Source organism: Diabrotica virgifera, chromosome 8, assembly GCF_917563875.1.
Source record: "Diabrotica virgifera virgifera chromosome 8, PGI_DIABVI_V3a".
Classification (NCBI taxonomy): domain Eukaryota; kingdom Metazoa; phylum Arthropoda; class Insecta; order Coleoptera; family Chrysomelidae; genus Diabrotica; species Diabrotica virgifera.
The window spans coordinates 141,344,194-141,358,751 of record NC_065450.1 but is presented as its reverse complement, the minus strand read 5'-3'; the positions used below and the strand labels follow the sequence as shown (position 1 = coordinate 141,358,751).

The following is a 14,558-nucleotide window of genomic DNA, read 5'->3' as shown; positions in this document are numbered from 1 at the left end:
CTTCACCTATAATTATCGTCCGAGATCTTAACGGCCACAATCCGATGTGGGGCTCCATAAAACTCAACCCGAAAGGTCGTATTATAGAGGACATTATAACATCCCAAAATCTGAATCTACTTAACGACAGAAGACCAACCAGATTCAACATCCAAAATGGCACAACATCTGCAATTGATATTACTCTGTGTGACCCAATTTTGTCCACCACGTTAACATGGGTCGTACTACCCTACTTATACGGTAGTGACCACTACCCCATTATAATTTCTTTAACACATCAGAACACAATAAATATTGAGTCGTCTATCCCAAAGTGGAATATTAAAAACGCTGATTGGACTAACTTTACCAAACAAATCGAACAGGACATTAACCAAACCAACTTCACACCATCAAACGACATTGACAAATTTTTAAGTACATTTTTACAAACCATCACAGCAGCCGCAGTGACATATGTAGGAAAAACAAAAATATTGAAGAAACATAAGCCTCTTCCATGGTGGACACCTGAATGCAGCCAAGCTACAAGAGAGTATCAGAAAGCTTTCAATAAACTAAAGCGTTACAAAACAGACGACAACACAACGGAATACAAAAAACGACGAGCTGAGGCAATAGTCCTGTCGCCAGGGGGGGTACAACGGCCTCCTATATTCAGATGGACTTACCCAAGTTTTTATTATGTATTTTGGCCCGTAGAACACGAATTTTTTGGGTAACAGTTGATCCGGATGTCGATAAGATTGTTATAAACAAAGAAGTTGAGGAATTACATAACAGCGATTTCTCGCGAAACAAAACATGTTTTTGTATTTTTTGGGCCATTCTAGCCGCAAAAACGCGGTTGAACTTTCAAAAAATCGAAAAATTGCAATTTTTGAACCCAAATAACTTTTGATTAAAAAATAAAATAGCAATTCTGCTTACCGCATTTGAAAGTTCAAGTCAAATTCTATCGGTTTCGAATATATACATTACTAAAAATTTATGTGTTTATTGCTAAAAAAAGCTATAAACACATAGTGTTTCCCGTGCCTAATACATGCGTTTACATGCATGCTACGTAGAAATAGCCTCGCTTGCACTTGTACCTACTCTACCTACTCGTTCGATTTTAAATGAGAAATCATTGAAAACATCACTCCAGCACTAGGCGTTTATACTTTTGTTTAACAATAAAATAATAAATTTTTAGCAACGCAAATAACTAAAACCGATATACTTTGACTTGAACTTTCAAATGCGGTAAGCAGAATTGCTATTTTATTTTTTAATCAAAAGTTATTCGGGTACAAAAATTGCAATTTTTCGATTTTTTGAAAGTTCCACCGCGTTTATCTCGAAAACTATGCATCCTACGAAAAAATTTGTAGGAACACTTTTTGGTTAGAATGGCCCAAAAAATACAAAAACATGTTTTGTTTTGCGAGAAATCGCTGTTATATAATTCCTCAACTTCTTTGTTTATAACAATCTTATCGACATCCGGATCAACTGTTACCCAAAAAATTCGTGTTCTACGGGTCAAAATACATAAAAAAAACTTGGGTAAGTCCATCTGAATACAGGAGGCCGTTGTACCCCCCCTGGCGACAGGACTACAAGATACATTCTAAAAAAGAATAGAAAAGAATCCTGGAAAAAATTCATCTCATCTCTAAATACCTCTTCAGCAATAAGTACAGTTTGGAGAAACTTGAGGAAAATCTCTGGTAAAAACCAACCATATAAAATTCCTTTTCTGGCAAAAAATAACAAAATAATTAGTGATAGAAAAGAAATCGTAGATATGTTAGCAGACCAATACGAGTTAAATTCCAGTGATGAAAATTACACTGACGATTTCAAAATGCATAAAAACAACGTAAGAAAAAACATACTGGGATTCGACGAACATGAGATTCACAACCTCAACGTTCCTTTTTCCCTAATAGAACTTGCTGAAGCCTTAAACTGTTCGAAAGATTCAAGCCCGGGACCAGACGGTATCCCCCTAGCATTTCTACTACATCTTCCAGACAACGGAAAAAATTTATTATTAGACCTTTATAATTTAATCTGGAGTAACCAGGTTTTCCCTTCAACCTGGTCCGAAGCAATAATACTACCTCTTCTCAAACCTGATAAATCCCGGACATCACCAGAATCATATCGAACTATATCTTTAACCAATATTATATGTAAAGTGTTAGAGAAAATGGTAAATAAAAGACTGAGATGGTATTTAGAACAACAAAAACTTCTTATCCCACAACAAAGCGGATTTAGGCAAAATCGATCCAATGTAGACAACTTAATAGACTTAGAGTCAGGCATACATGAAGCATTTGCAAATAAGCAAGATTGTACCGCAGTCTTCTTTGATATTAATAAAGCTTACGATACTGTGTGGCGATTCAATATCATAACGAAATTGCATAATTGGAATATCAGAAGAAATATGTTAAAATTTATATCAAATTTTCTTCAATCTCGCAGCTTCATAGTTCGATCAGACAACGTTAACTCAGATAAAAAAGTTCAAGAGAACGGAGTACCACAAGGATCAGTTATAAGCTCAATCCTTTTCCTAATAGCCATAAACGATATACTTCAACAATGCTCACCGATTGTCAAAGGAAGACTATACGCTGATGACTTAGTTTTATTTGCCAAAGAAAAAAACTGTACATGTATACAAAAACATTTACAACAAACAATCAATCAGTTAGAATCATGGTCTAGGTCTATCGGATTACAATTCTCACCGACAAAAACTAAATGTATTCTATTCACACGAAAACATAACACTCGAACTCCACATCTGAAGCTATATAACCAAACCCTCAGTTTCACAAATAATGTCCGATTTTTAGGTATGGTTTTCGATCAAAAGTTATCATGGAAAAAACATACAGAAGAACTTAAAAAATCATGCCAAGCAGGATTAAATTTTATGAAAACTATTTCCAGCAAAAACTGGGGAGCAGATCAAAATACACTATTACACGTATATAAGTCTTTAGTCAGATCCAAACTCGACTATAGTGCGATAGTTTATTCATCAAGCAAAGTATCAGTATTGAAAACCTTAGAAACTGTTCAAAACACAGCTCTACGAATAGCTACAGGTGCGTTTCGAACGACACCAGTTGAAAGTTTACAATGCTTAACAGGAGAACCACCCCTAAGTTTACGATACAAATATCTTTCTCTCTCATATGCTTCTAAAATAGCCAGTAATAAAGAACACCCTACTTATACCAATACATTCACAGATCGATTTCAAGGCACTTTCTCTGCAACAAGATTAGATCCACCATTTTACGAAAGAATTAGGAGAAACCTTCATGACCTACATCTTCAATTTCCTGAAATTATCCCCCAACTTCTCCACCTTGGTTAATACCAATTCCTAAAATTAAAACCTTAGTGTATACAAAAAAGCGAGACCATAACAGACCTAATCAAACAATCATTCTTAATAGAAATGGAAACCTTTAAAAATCACTATAAGATATACACTGACGCATCCAAATCATCAGACGGTGTTGGTGCAGCCATCCTCACACCCAATACATCAATAAAATTTAAATTCAAGCCTATTATTTCGTCATTCACTGCAGAGTTGTATGCAATATTACAAGCACTCATCCACATAAAACAGTCAAAACAATCCCCGTCTCTCATAATAACGGATTCACTCAGCTCACTTCGCATTATCAAACGTCTTTACACCAATAATCCAATTGCCTTACATATCCAATCAGAAATAGCGATCCTAAATAAAAATAAGATCACTGTCGACTTTATGTTTGTCCCATCGCATTCAGGTATACAAGGAAATGAAGAAGTAGATCTAATAGCCCGCTTAGCATCCTTCAGCCAAGACTCCATTCTTATTAACGAGGTTTCTTCCGATGACTTAAGTCAGAAATAAAATATAAAGTGTTTAGTGCGTGGCAAAATAAGTGGAATGCGTCGCAAAATAAACTCAAGGAAATCAAACAATTAGTGAAACCGTGGCTCCAACCAACAGCGAACAGACCCGACCAAGTTAGAATAACACGTTTACGGCTGGGACACAACAACCTAACACATAAACACCTCTTTACGCGAACTGTGCCGCCTATGTGTGAAAACTGTGAAACAACACTTTCCGTGAAACATATATTAACTGAGTGCAAAACATACGAAACAATAAGAAAGAAGTATACCATCCCAACGAATATAAAGGAAGCCTTAGGAGTAAACATGAACGTTAAAAACACAATAAGTTATCTTAAAGACTCTGGACTGTATCACCTAATGTAATTTTTACTAACTTTACTTTTGTAAATTTTTTTAGATCGCTAATAACCCCTGTGGTTACAGCGTAAATAAATAAAAAAAAAATATTAGAATAATACAAAAAAAAATTTCAATGAGAACAATAACGCCGTAATTAATAATAATACAGCATCACATATGTTTAGAGTATATGGTGGTTTAAGGTATGGAGGAGCAATTGGCCCAACAATATTTATAATATTTTATGGATGAAATTATTAAGAAACGCACAACAAGGAATAAAAACCTGAATGTATGGTATAGAAAGCTGCAAAGATTAGAAATCTTGGAGATAGTAATTACTGACGATTTGGTGCTAAATGCACAAAAACTAAAAAAGAACTTCAGAATAAGTTGGAAACATAGAAAAAAGTACCTATTCAATGAAAACAAGGTCTATGGTAGTTTAAGGTATGGAGGAGCAGCTTGTCCAACAATATTTATAATATTTATGGACGAAATTATTAAGAAACGCACAAGGAATAAAAACCTGAATGTATGGTATAGAAAGCTGCAAAGATTAGAAATCTTGGAAATAGTAATTGCTGACGATTTGGTGCTAAATGCAAAAAACTGAAAAAGAACTTCAAAATAATTTGGAAACATGGAAAAAAGTACTTACTCAATGAAAACAAGGTGTATGGTAGTTTAAGGTATGGAGGAGCACTTGGCCCAACAATATTTATAATATTTATGGACGAAATTATTAAGAAACGCACAACAAGGAATAAAAACCTGAATGTATGGTACAGAAAGCTGCAAAGATTAGAAATCTTGGAGATAGTAATTGCTGACGATTTGGTGCTAAATGCAAAAAACTGAAAAAGAACTTCAGAATAATTTGGAAACATGAAAAAAGTACTTACTCAATGAAAACGGAATGAAGATACATATTAACAAAATAAAAGTTATGCAGATCGCAGATGAGAGAAAAAGAAGAACTTAATAGAAATCGAAGAAACAAAAATAGAACAAGTTAAAACTGTTACATACTTAGGACTAATAATAGAAAAAACGACCTCTAGAAGCAGAGGTCAATAGCAGAGAGTAGAAAACGCTACAACTGTAACATGCAATGAACAAAAAATTCATCTGAAGAAAAGAAATATCAAGAAATACAAAAATGAAAGTTTTCAACGCAGTTTATAGACCTGATCTGACTTTTGGCAGCGAATCATGGGTACTAACGGAACAACAAAAGAGCCATACATGCTCTAGAGATGAAGTTTTTAAAAAGGCGATATCAAAATGAACAGAATAAGGAACAGAGACATAAGGAACGAACTGAAAACACAATCCACATTGGAGTTTATAGGACAGCTGACTAGGTGGGGTCATTTAACAGTGAAAAGTGTGGAAAGCAAAAAGCTTGAAAAACAAAAAAAAAAGAAAACAAAGGCAGATATGGGATGAAGTAAACGGACAGACTTCGTATATTTTTATAAAAAAAAAATAGGGTCATTTGGTGGGCTTATACTTAATTGTGAAAATTCTGAAAAAGATAAATTGTTCTAATTGTTTGAATCTATCTGCTCCCTGAAACATGCTTCAGTATAAATGGAGGCTCTTCTTTCAGCTTCTTTTGCAACGGTTTATATTTAAACCGATGGTTCACCACCACGCTTTGAATTTATGGCCATTTATTTATGAACATAACCTGTAAGATTACTACCGAGATACTTGATAGATACTTACGTTGTTCTACTTTGGTAGTTGCTTGAGTCTTATTGGCGAGTGGAGTATCATCGACCTTGAAACAATCTGGGATAGGAACAACGACATATTCAGATGGTAACCCTTTGGAATCGTTGCTCTCGGGCAATGAGATAATGCTCTGATTATCGGAATCACTGCTACAGTTTGTATCTGTGGGATCCTGCAATTTGATATCCTCTACTCTTGAACTTATATCTCTAACAATCTTATCCCCATATATGTTTGATGATTCAGAAAAGTCAAATAAGTCGGGTTTGTTTTCTGGTAGCAGCGCAGTGGATTTATCATCTTGAATCGGAGTAGATTGGTTGAAAGATGAACTGAACGCATTTGATGCTACTGATGTACCTGAAACATATATTAAAAATCAAATTTTCACCTCTTTTCACCTAAAAAGTAGACCTTACCTTGCCAAATATTTTCGTAGCAAGTAACAGGGTTAAGATAAGCAGTGTCCAAAACTGATTTGTTGCCTTTTAAATCAAAGGGATCCACAATAATTTGGCAGCCCAACCAATGGCCGAATCGGCGGCCTCGATGATGGAAATTAAAGTAGCATTCATATTGACCAGGATTATCTGAAAGATTAACGTAAGTATAGTTTTTATAATTAGTGGAGTCGTGGATATGAGCTATTACCTCCGATTACGTTGAACCTCCATCGATTTGCATGAAAATTGGTGAGTGGTTAGAGGATATCTCAAGGAACAAAGGTGACATGGTGCCAACTTGCGCTTTTAACCCCATAATTCGATATAGGGACAAATTTCAAGCAAAATTTGTTTTAGAAAGTTATTAAAATAAATCAAAAGTTTTTGAGTTATTAAAGATCAAAGATTTTAATTGTTCTTGAGAAAAATGCATGTTTTTAACCAATTTTTTATCAATAACTCAAAAAGTGTAAGTTTTTACAAAAAAGTTATTATTATCAAAATTAAAGTTAATAAAAAATGAAATAAACCCCTTACTAAGAACCTTTTAATGTTTACTAAAAGTGAGTTATAGGTAATTGAATGTATATTTTTTTCGGCGAGTAAAAAACTTCAAGTATTCAAGCTGAAATAACGGGAAATTGATGCATTTTATAACATAAACTTATTAAACATTTGTCAAAGTACTTAAAAATATCTATCAAATGAGCCTCCGAACATGTTGATAGCGTTAAAATTTATGCTCCAAAATATTTTCAAAATTTATCTTTACAAAATTTTTCCAAAAAATGTTATTGTTTTTTTTTTAATAACTCCGTTCGTGTTTACGATATCAGGTTCATCTAAAAACTGTTTGGAAGTTAATTCCAAGTGCTATTTAAGCACGTTGAACCTAATCTTTTAAACCCTTTACTTTTTTAAAAACAAAAGGTTAAATGACCCCGGTTGCATGGTTCCCACAGCAAAATTTAAGATTTAAACGTTTCTATCTCGGTTATTTTTTACCCTATAGAAATAGTAAAACAGGTAAAATATTTGCCACAGAAAAAACTAAAATTTGATTATATATAATTTTTTACGTATATTGAGTATTTTTGGAGTTACTATCAAAAGAATATGAGAATTACAATAATTTTAAAAATTATGATTTTTTAAATTATATTTTTTTTTCAAAAATATGCATTATAAACCGGTCAAAATTATCGAAAACATTAACTATGCTAATATAAAGAAGTTCTTGTAAGGATTCATCATCATCATCACTGGCTCGACAACCGTTTCTGGGTCTTGGCCTGTTCCAGGATTCTTCTCCATTCTGATCCGTTTCGTGCTTTTTTTCTCCAGTTTTTTATTTTTAAGGTTATTATATCTTTTTCTATTTGTTCTAAATATCTCAGCTTCGGTCTTCCTCTTGTTCTTTTTCCTACTGGCATCTGTTTGAATATTTTGTTTGGTATTTCGCCTTCTTCCATTCTTTCTACATGTCCCATCCAACGCAGCCGTCCTATTTTAATGAATGTTATGATATCCGGATCCTGGTATATTTTGTATAGTTCAAAGTTGTACCTTCTTCGCCAAATTCCGTTTTCTATTGTGCCCTTATACAGGGTGTTAGTAAATAACTATGAAAAATTTTAAGGGCTAATTCTACATGAAAAATTAATACCAGTTTGCTCTATAAACATATGTCCGCAAATGCTTAGTTTCGGAGATACGGGGTGTTGAAATTTTTATTTCAAACTGCCAATTTATTTATTGCTCTAAGACCAGTTGAGCTATGGAAATGAAATTTGGTGAGTTTTAGGAGGTAGTTATTACAAATTTTTTGACATACAATTTAAAATTTTGTATTTATCATTGGCGCGCCTACGGGCAATGGTCTGAATTATTTTAAAGAAAAAAATAGTACGCCACTGAGATATTTCAAATTCAAAATTATTTTTAAATTCCACGTCTAATTTATGATAAAAAACCTTTCTTGCTTTTTTTTCATATGATGCACCGTTTTTATGCAGAAAAATAAAACATTTTGGCGCGCATTTTTCATTTCTTAATACATCATCAAGAACTATCCAATATAATAATACTAAACTAGAACAATAACAGAAAATATTACTAATAAGATTTCAACTAGGTGCAAAGCTGCAAGAAATGTTTAAAATGATCTCCTTTACAGATAGCAGAAGCATTTTATATTCATCATTGGCGCGCGTACGGGTAATGGCCTGAATTTTTTGAAGAAAAAAATAGTACGCCACTGAGATATGTCAAACTAAAAATCATTTTTGAATTCCTCGTTCAATTTACGACAAAAAATCTTTCTTTCCTTTTTTTCATACGAGGCGCCGTTTTTATTCAAAAAAATCAAACATCTTAACGCTTACCAAGTATTTGAGGTAGTTTTAATATGCATAGAAACTTAGTTCAAATACTTTGTAAACGTTAAGATGTTTAATTTTTTGCATAAAAACGGCGCCGCATATGAAAAAAAGGCAAGAAAGATTTTTTGTAGTCAATTGAACGAGGAATTCCAAAATGATTTTTAGTTTGACATATCTCAGTAGCGTACTATTTTTTTCTTCAAAAAATTCAGACCATTACCCGTACGCGCGCCAATGATGAATATAAAATGCTTCTGCTATCTGTAAAGGAGATCATTTTAAACATTTCTTGCAGCTTTGCACCTAGTTGAAATCTTATTAGTAATATTTTCTGTTATTGTTCTAGTTTAGTATTATTATATTGGATAGTTCTTGATGATGTATTAAGAAATGAAAAATATGCGCCAAGATGTTTTATTTTTCTGCATAAAAACGGTGCATCATATGAAAAAAAGGCAAGAAAGGTTTTTTATCATAAATTAGACGTGGAATTTAAAAATAATTTCTAGTTCGAAATATCTCAGTGGCGTACTATTTTTTTCTTTAAAATAATTCAGACCATTGCCCGTACGCGCGCCAATGATGAATACAAAATTCTTAATTGTATGTCATAAAATTCGTAATAACTACCTCCTAAAACTCACCAAATTTCATTTTCATAGCTCAACTGGTCTTAGAGCAATAAATAAATTGGCAGTTTGAAATAAAAATTTCAACACCCCGTATCTCCGAAACTAAGCGTTTGCGGACATATGTTTATAGAGCAAACTGGCATTAATTTTTCATGTAGAATTAGCCCTTAAAATTTTTCATACTTATTTACTAACACCCTGTATTCGCGGTGTGCAAGTACTTGGAAGGGAAACGAGAAACGACCGTGCGCGAGTCGCGGAGAAATATTGCAACTATCTTAAATAATTCATATTGTCAATTGAAATTGTCAAATTGACGTATATTTCATACCTTCTGTCATTGAAGCAAAAAAATTATATATTGCTCCACAATACTGATATGATATGCAATTATTATATAAAGGTAAATTTAATTAATTATATTTTGCTTGCAGTACTGCATTTTAATAACTAATTTTATCTACTACATACAATTGTTTATGTTTGCATAACATAACCTGCATCTTATTTTTTCTTCTTATTATTTTTTTGGACTATGGCCTTGACAATTATCCAGCAACCAGGACTAATATAATTGGCCAATATAATTAAAAGTGCGAATAAAAGTACAGAGCGTAGAAATAGAGGTCGCTTTGCCGGACTTGCACGGTCCCAATATGTGTCGCAAGATTTTTCTTTCAAAGGTGGCTAGCAATGTTTCCTCTCTTTTAGTGAGTGTCCAGGTTTCTGAGCCGTATGTGAGTACCGATCTTATTAAGGTTTTGTATATTTGGCATTTTGATTTTCTTGCGACGTTATCTGATCTTAGTTGCCGGATTAAGCCATGGTAACTTTTATTGGCAATAAATATTCGCCTCTTCACTTCCTCCGCAACGTTATTATCAGACGTGACTAGGGATCCCAAGTATGTAAAGTTTTTTTACCCCCTCAATGTTGTATTCTCCTATTGTTATATTTTGTGGCTGCCTTATTTCTGCGTTTTTACTTACCTGCATATATTTTGTTTTGTTCTGATTGATTTTAAGGCCACTATTTTGTGCAGCTCGTTCTATTTGATTGAATGCCTCGCTTCTTGATCTTGCGATTATGTCCACATCATCTGCAAATGCTAGTATTTGCACGCTTTTATTAATGATTGTTCCTCGAGTATTGACTGTTGTGTCCCTCATTATTTTCTCGAGTACGATGTTGAACAAGATGCATGATAGAGCGTCTCCCTGGCGTAGTCCCTTTTTCACATCTATTGTTTCCGTTAGTTGGTTTTGTATCCGGATTTTACTTTCTACTTTTAGAGATTCTTTTATCAGTTCTATTAGTTGTATTGGTATATTAAATTCTTTCATTGCTTTTATTAAGAATTCTCGGTTTATATTGTCATATGCGCTTTCGAAGTCTATGAAGAGATGATGTGTCGATGTTATATTCACTTGTTTTTTCGAGGATCTGTCGCAGAACAAATATCTGGTCTATTGTTGACTTCTGTCTACAGAAGCCACTTTGGTATTTGCCAACTATTTTTTCAGCGTGTGGTCTAAGTCTTTCATAAATGACGTTGAACATTATTTTGTATGCTGCATTCAGCAGCGTGATTCCGCGGTAGTTTCCACATTCTAACTGATTTCCTTTTTTATGTAACGATACAATAATACCGCTATTCCACTCCGCTGGTAGCTGTTTATTTGACCATATCTTTGTTATCAATTCATGTAAGGATTACTATAAATTTTAATTTTTGTGGAAATGGCATATGTTTTATTTTTCACTTTTTCCTAAAAAAATCGAAACGGTTCTTTTATTTTCATTATAACTTGCGTAATTTTGACGCTATTAGTTTGTTCTGAAGCTCATTTGATAGGTATTCCGAAGTACTTTGACAAATGTTTAGCAGGAATATTTTATACATTGCATCGTTTTCCCGTTATTTAAGCTTGAATACTTAGATTTGAGTACTCGTCGAAAAAAATACACATTCAATTGCCAATAACTCACTTTGAACTAACAATAGTTTAGGTCTTTATGTGAGGAGTGTATTCAATTTTTTATTATCTTCAATTTCAGTAATAATAACTTTTTCGCAAAAGCTTATAGTTTTTGATTTATACGTGAAAAACCGATTTAAAACATGCATTTTTTTACGAAAAAATAAAATCTTTGGTCTTTAACCTTTAACTACCCGCCCACTACACGCGTGGCGTACTTTATACGCCACAAGAAAATACACTTAAAACAGCGGATTTGTTTATTTTTTTTTTTTTTTTTTGAAAAATACACTTTAGTTGTTTGTTATAAACCTTATTCGGCATCAGTGAATAGTTTGAGTTAATTCTCAGTAAGCCAATTGGGATTTATAACTGAAATCATGGAATAACTGGATTCCATGATAAATAAAACTACTAATAAAAATTTTTTTGAAATGTGATTTTTTACGGAAGAAGTATTTTTTATAAAGAAAAATATATTTTGTGCCATAATGACTAAAAAACAATTGAAATATGTACTTATATTACTACTTATATTAATATAATCGTGGCGTATATTGTCCACCACCGGAAACAACAAATAATAAACTGTAAATTACGATCTTCCCAGAACGCCGATTATAATGAAACTAAAACCAAATTGTAAAGCACATTCCAGTGATAGGTTAGAGAGATAAACAAGGTCAAAAATTAAATTTTTAAATGTATTTACAGTAGAATTCTTATATCTGGCGTACAAAATACGCCAGCGCGTGTAGTTAAAGGTTAATAACTCAAAAAGTGTTGATTTATTTTAATAACTTTATATAACAAATTTTGCTTATAATTTGTCCCTCTATCGACTTATGGTATTATTTTTAATAAAATAATTTTCACCCCCGAGAAGGGGTGGCATCCACCCCCAGGGTAAAAGCGCAAGTTGCTATCATGTCACCTTTGTTCCTTGAGGTATCTAATTACTTACCAATTTTCATGAAAATCGATGAAGGTTCTTCGAAATCGGAGGTGAAAACCTTCAGTGACTGCACTAAATGTCAGTTGAAACATTTCACCCCGACGCGATTTATAAGGGCAGTTCAATATCACATTTACCGGTAATCAAGTTAAACTATAAATAACACGCCTCAGTATTTCAAATATATTTGAACAATATATGGAAGTAACACAGAATGAACTTTACAGCCTATCAAATAATTATTTCACATTGATATGTTATTCAAAATCACTACACCAATATTTTACATGTTACTTGGACTTGGACATTCGTTATCGCTCGGGCGGTCGGCGGAGGTACATTATATTATGTCATGTACAGATACGAAACGCTGTTTAAGTAGTCTTGACACATGCCAGCGCTGTTACAGCTAAATATTTGTTTAGTATTTTACGACCATTAATTTATGTAGATACATTAAAATTGCCATTATTCTGTTCCTCATTAATCTATACTTGAATACAAAAATAAATGATACGCCCATGCCTCGTAATATAATATAGTCCTTTACTATTTAGGTGAAACCGGCAAACAGGTGTATGTTCTCAAAAAAAAAGAATGTGTGTGTACTTTGTACGCACGTAAGAAGTTATACTTCTATTATATAATTTCAACGAAATAAATATACTTAACAGTTACAATACAAAAAATTAACCAAAACTTAACAATGCCAAAAATAAAAAAAAAAAAAAAGAATATGAATCGTCCGGGATTTGAACCCGCGATCTCTGGTCCATTGCTCTACCAACCAGGCTATCAAGGCGCTTGTTATTGACGTTTCGGATATACATAATTACACATCACGGTGACAAGTGAAATATAAAAATAGATATTTTATTATTTTACGCCCAAGGAAGACAAATCCAAAGACACAAAAATTATAATAAATAATACATTTACTAAAAATCACTAATATATTATTTTAATGGTTTATTTGGGCTGATACATAATTTGAAAGATTAGCAACTAAACGCCATACTGTCTGTGTACGCATGCGCGCAGTATTATGAAATTTTACTCTCAATCGCGCCGAAAGAAGTATAACTTCAAAAATTTTTATAAAAATTAGCTAAGTACTTTCAGCACATCACGTGCCATCATCAGAGCTTCCTAAAAGGGCATAAGTTTTAGGAGATTTTTTATAAAAATACAAGATTGAAAAAACTTACGTCCTATAGGTATAAATCCTTCATAGAAGAGTAATTGCCAAACAACATACTAAAATGTAGAGATACTGGGCTAAGCATCGGATCTCTTGTGTAAAAACCCTTTACAATAATTAATAAAATAATTTAAATGTAAACAAAAAAAATATAAAATCTATTTTTTCCATACTAAAGACAAAATTAACAAAACTTCTAAAAGTGGCATATATAAATTGTCCTGTGGAAACTACCCTGTGACCTACGTGGGTAGAACGAGGCTACCTTTGGATACACGTACTAAAGAACATCTGTCAAAGATCGATAAATTTAGCTTTGGTCATCATTTGCATGCATCGAAACTTAACTTTAGTCCCCAAAGAGATAGTAGGATCCTACATAGCATACCTAATAATAGCTATTGGACCAAGAGCTAGCAAGGTCGGAAAAAAAAGTATTTTAAGACAACTGGTTCTTTAATATATTATTCCCTATGCTTCCTCGAACACTGTACCGGTCATCTGGTTACTGATACAGGTTGCGCTCATTACTGCAAAGCACACTTGTACAGGTAAATATATCGAATTTAAAATTATTGTAAGACGAAAAAATTTTTTGTCATTACTTCTTAAACATTATTAGAAATATGAACTATAATTGCCAGACATTTCTGTGGTTTAAAAAGTAATGACAAAAAATAAGTCCTAAAATAATTTAAATTCAATATACAGGGTGATTGATGAGTGTGATAAAGCTCAGTAGATCCGCTATAGTAATAGATCGTAAAAATCGTAACAAGTTCAGCTACCTGTATAAATAAAAATAAGCACAACAGCAATGGTTTATTGGTGCCATATTTTTTTGTTGATTGTGACAATTTTTAAGAATTGTTGATATTGCCAATTTTCCTTATATCTAATACAGGGTGAGTCAAAACGCAAGTACATTCTTTTCTCAGGAACTTTAAAT

General features: G+C 32.9%; 1 protein-coding gene across 1 annotated transcript in view; it reads right to left on the bottom strand.

The window, feature by feature from the left end:
• LOC114344694 (next to BRCA1 gene 1 protein-like) overlaps positions 1–14,558 on the bottom strand; it is a 118,874-nt gene that overhangs the window by 51,753 nt on the left and 52,563 nt on the right. Inside the window, exons 6-7 of the mRNA XM_050658466.1 lie at positions 6,438–6,608; positions 6,010–6,378 (exon numbers count right to left, since the gene is read on the bottom strand). Of these exons, the coding sequence (XP_050514423.1) occupies positions 6,010–6,378; positions 6,438–6,608 (540 nt within the window). The remainder of the gene's footprint in view (positions 1–6,009; positions 6,379–6,437; positions 6,609–14,558) is intronic.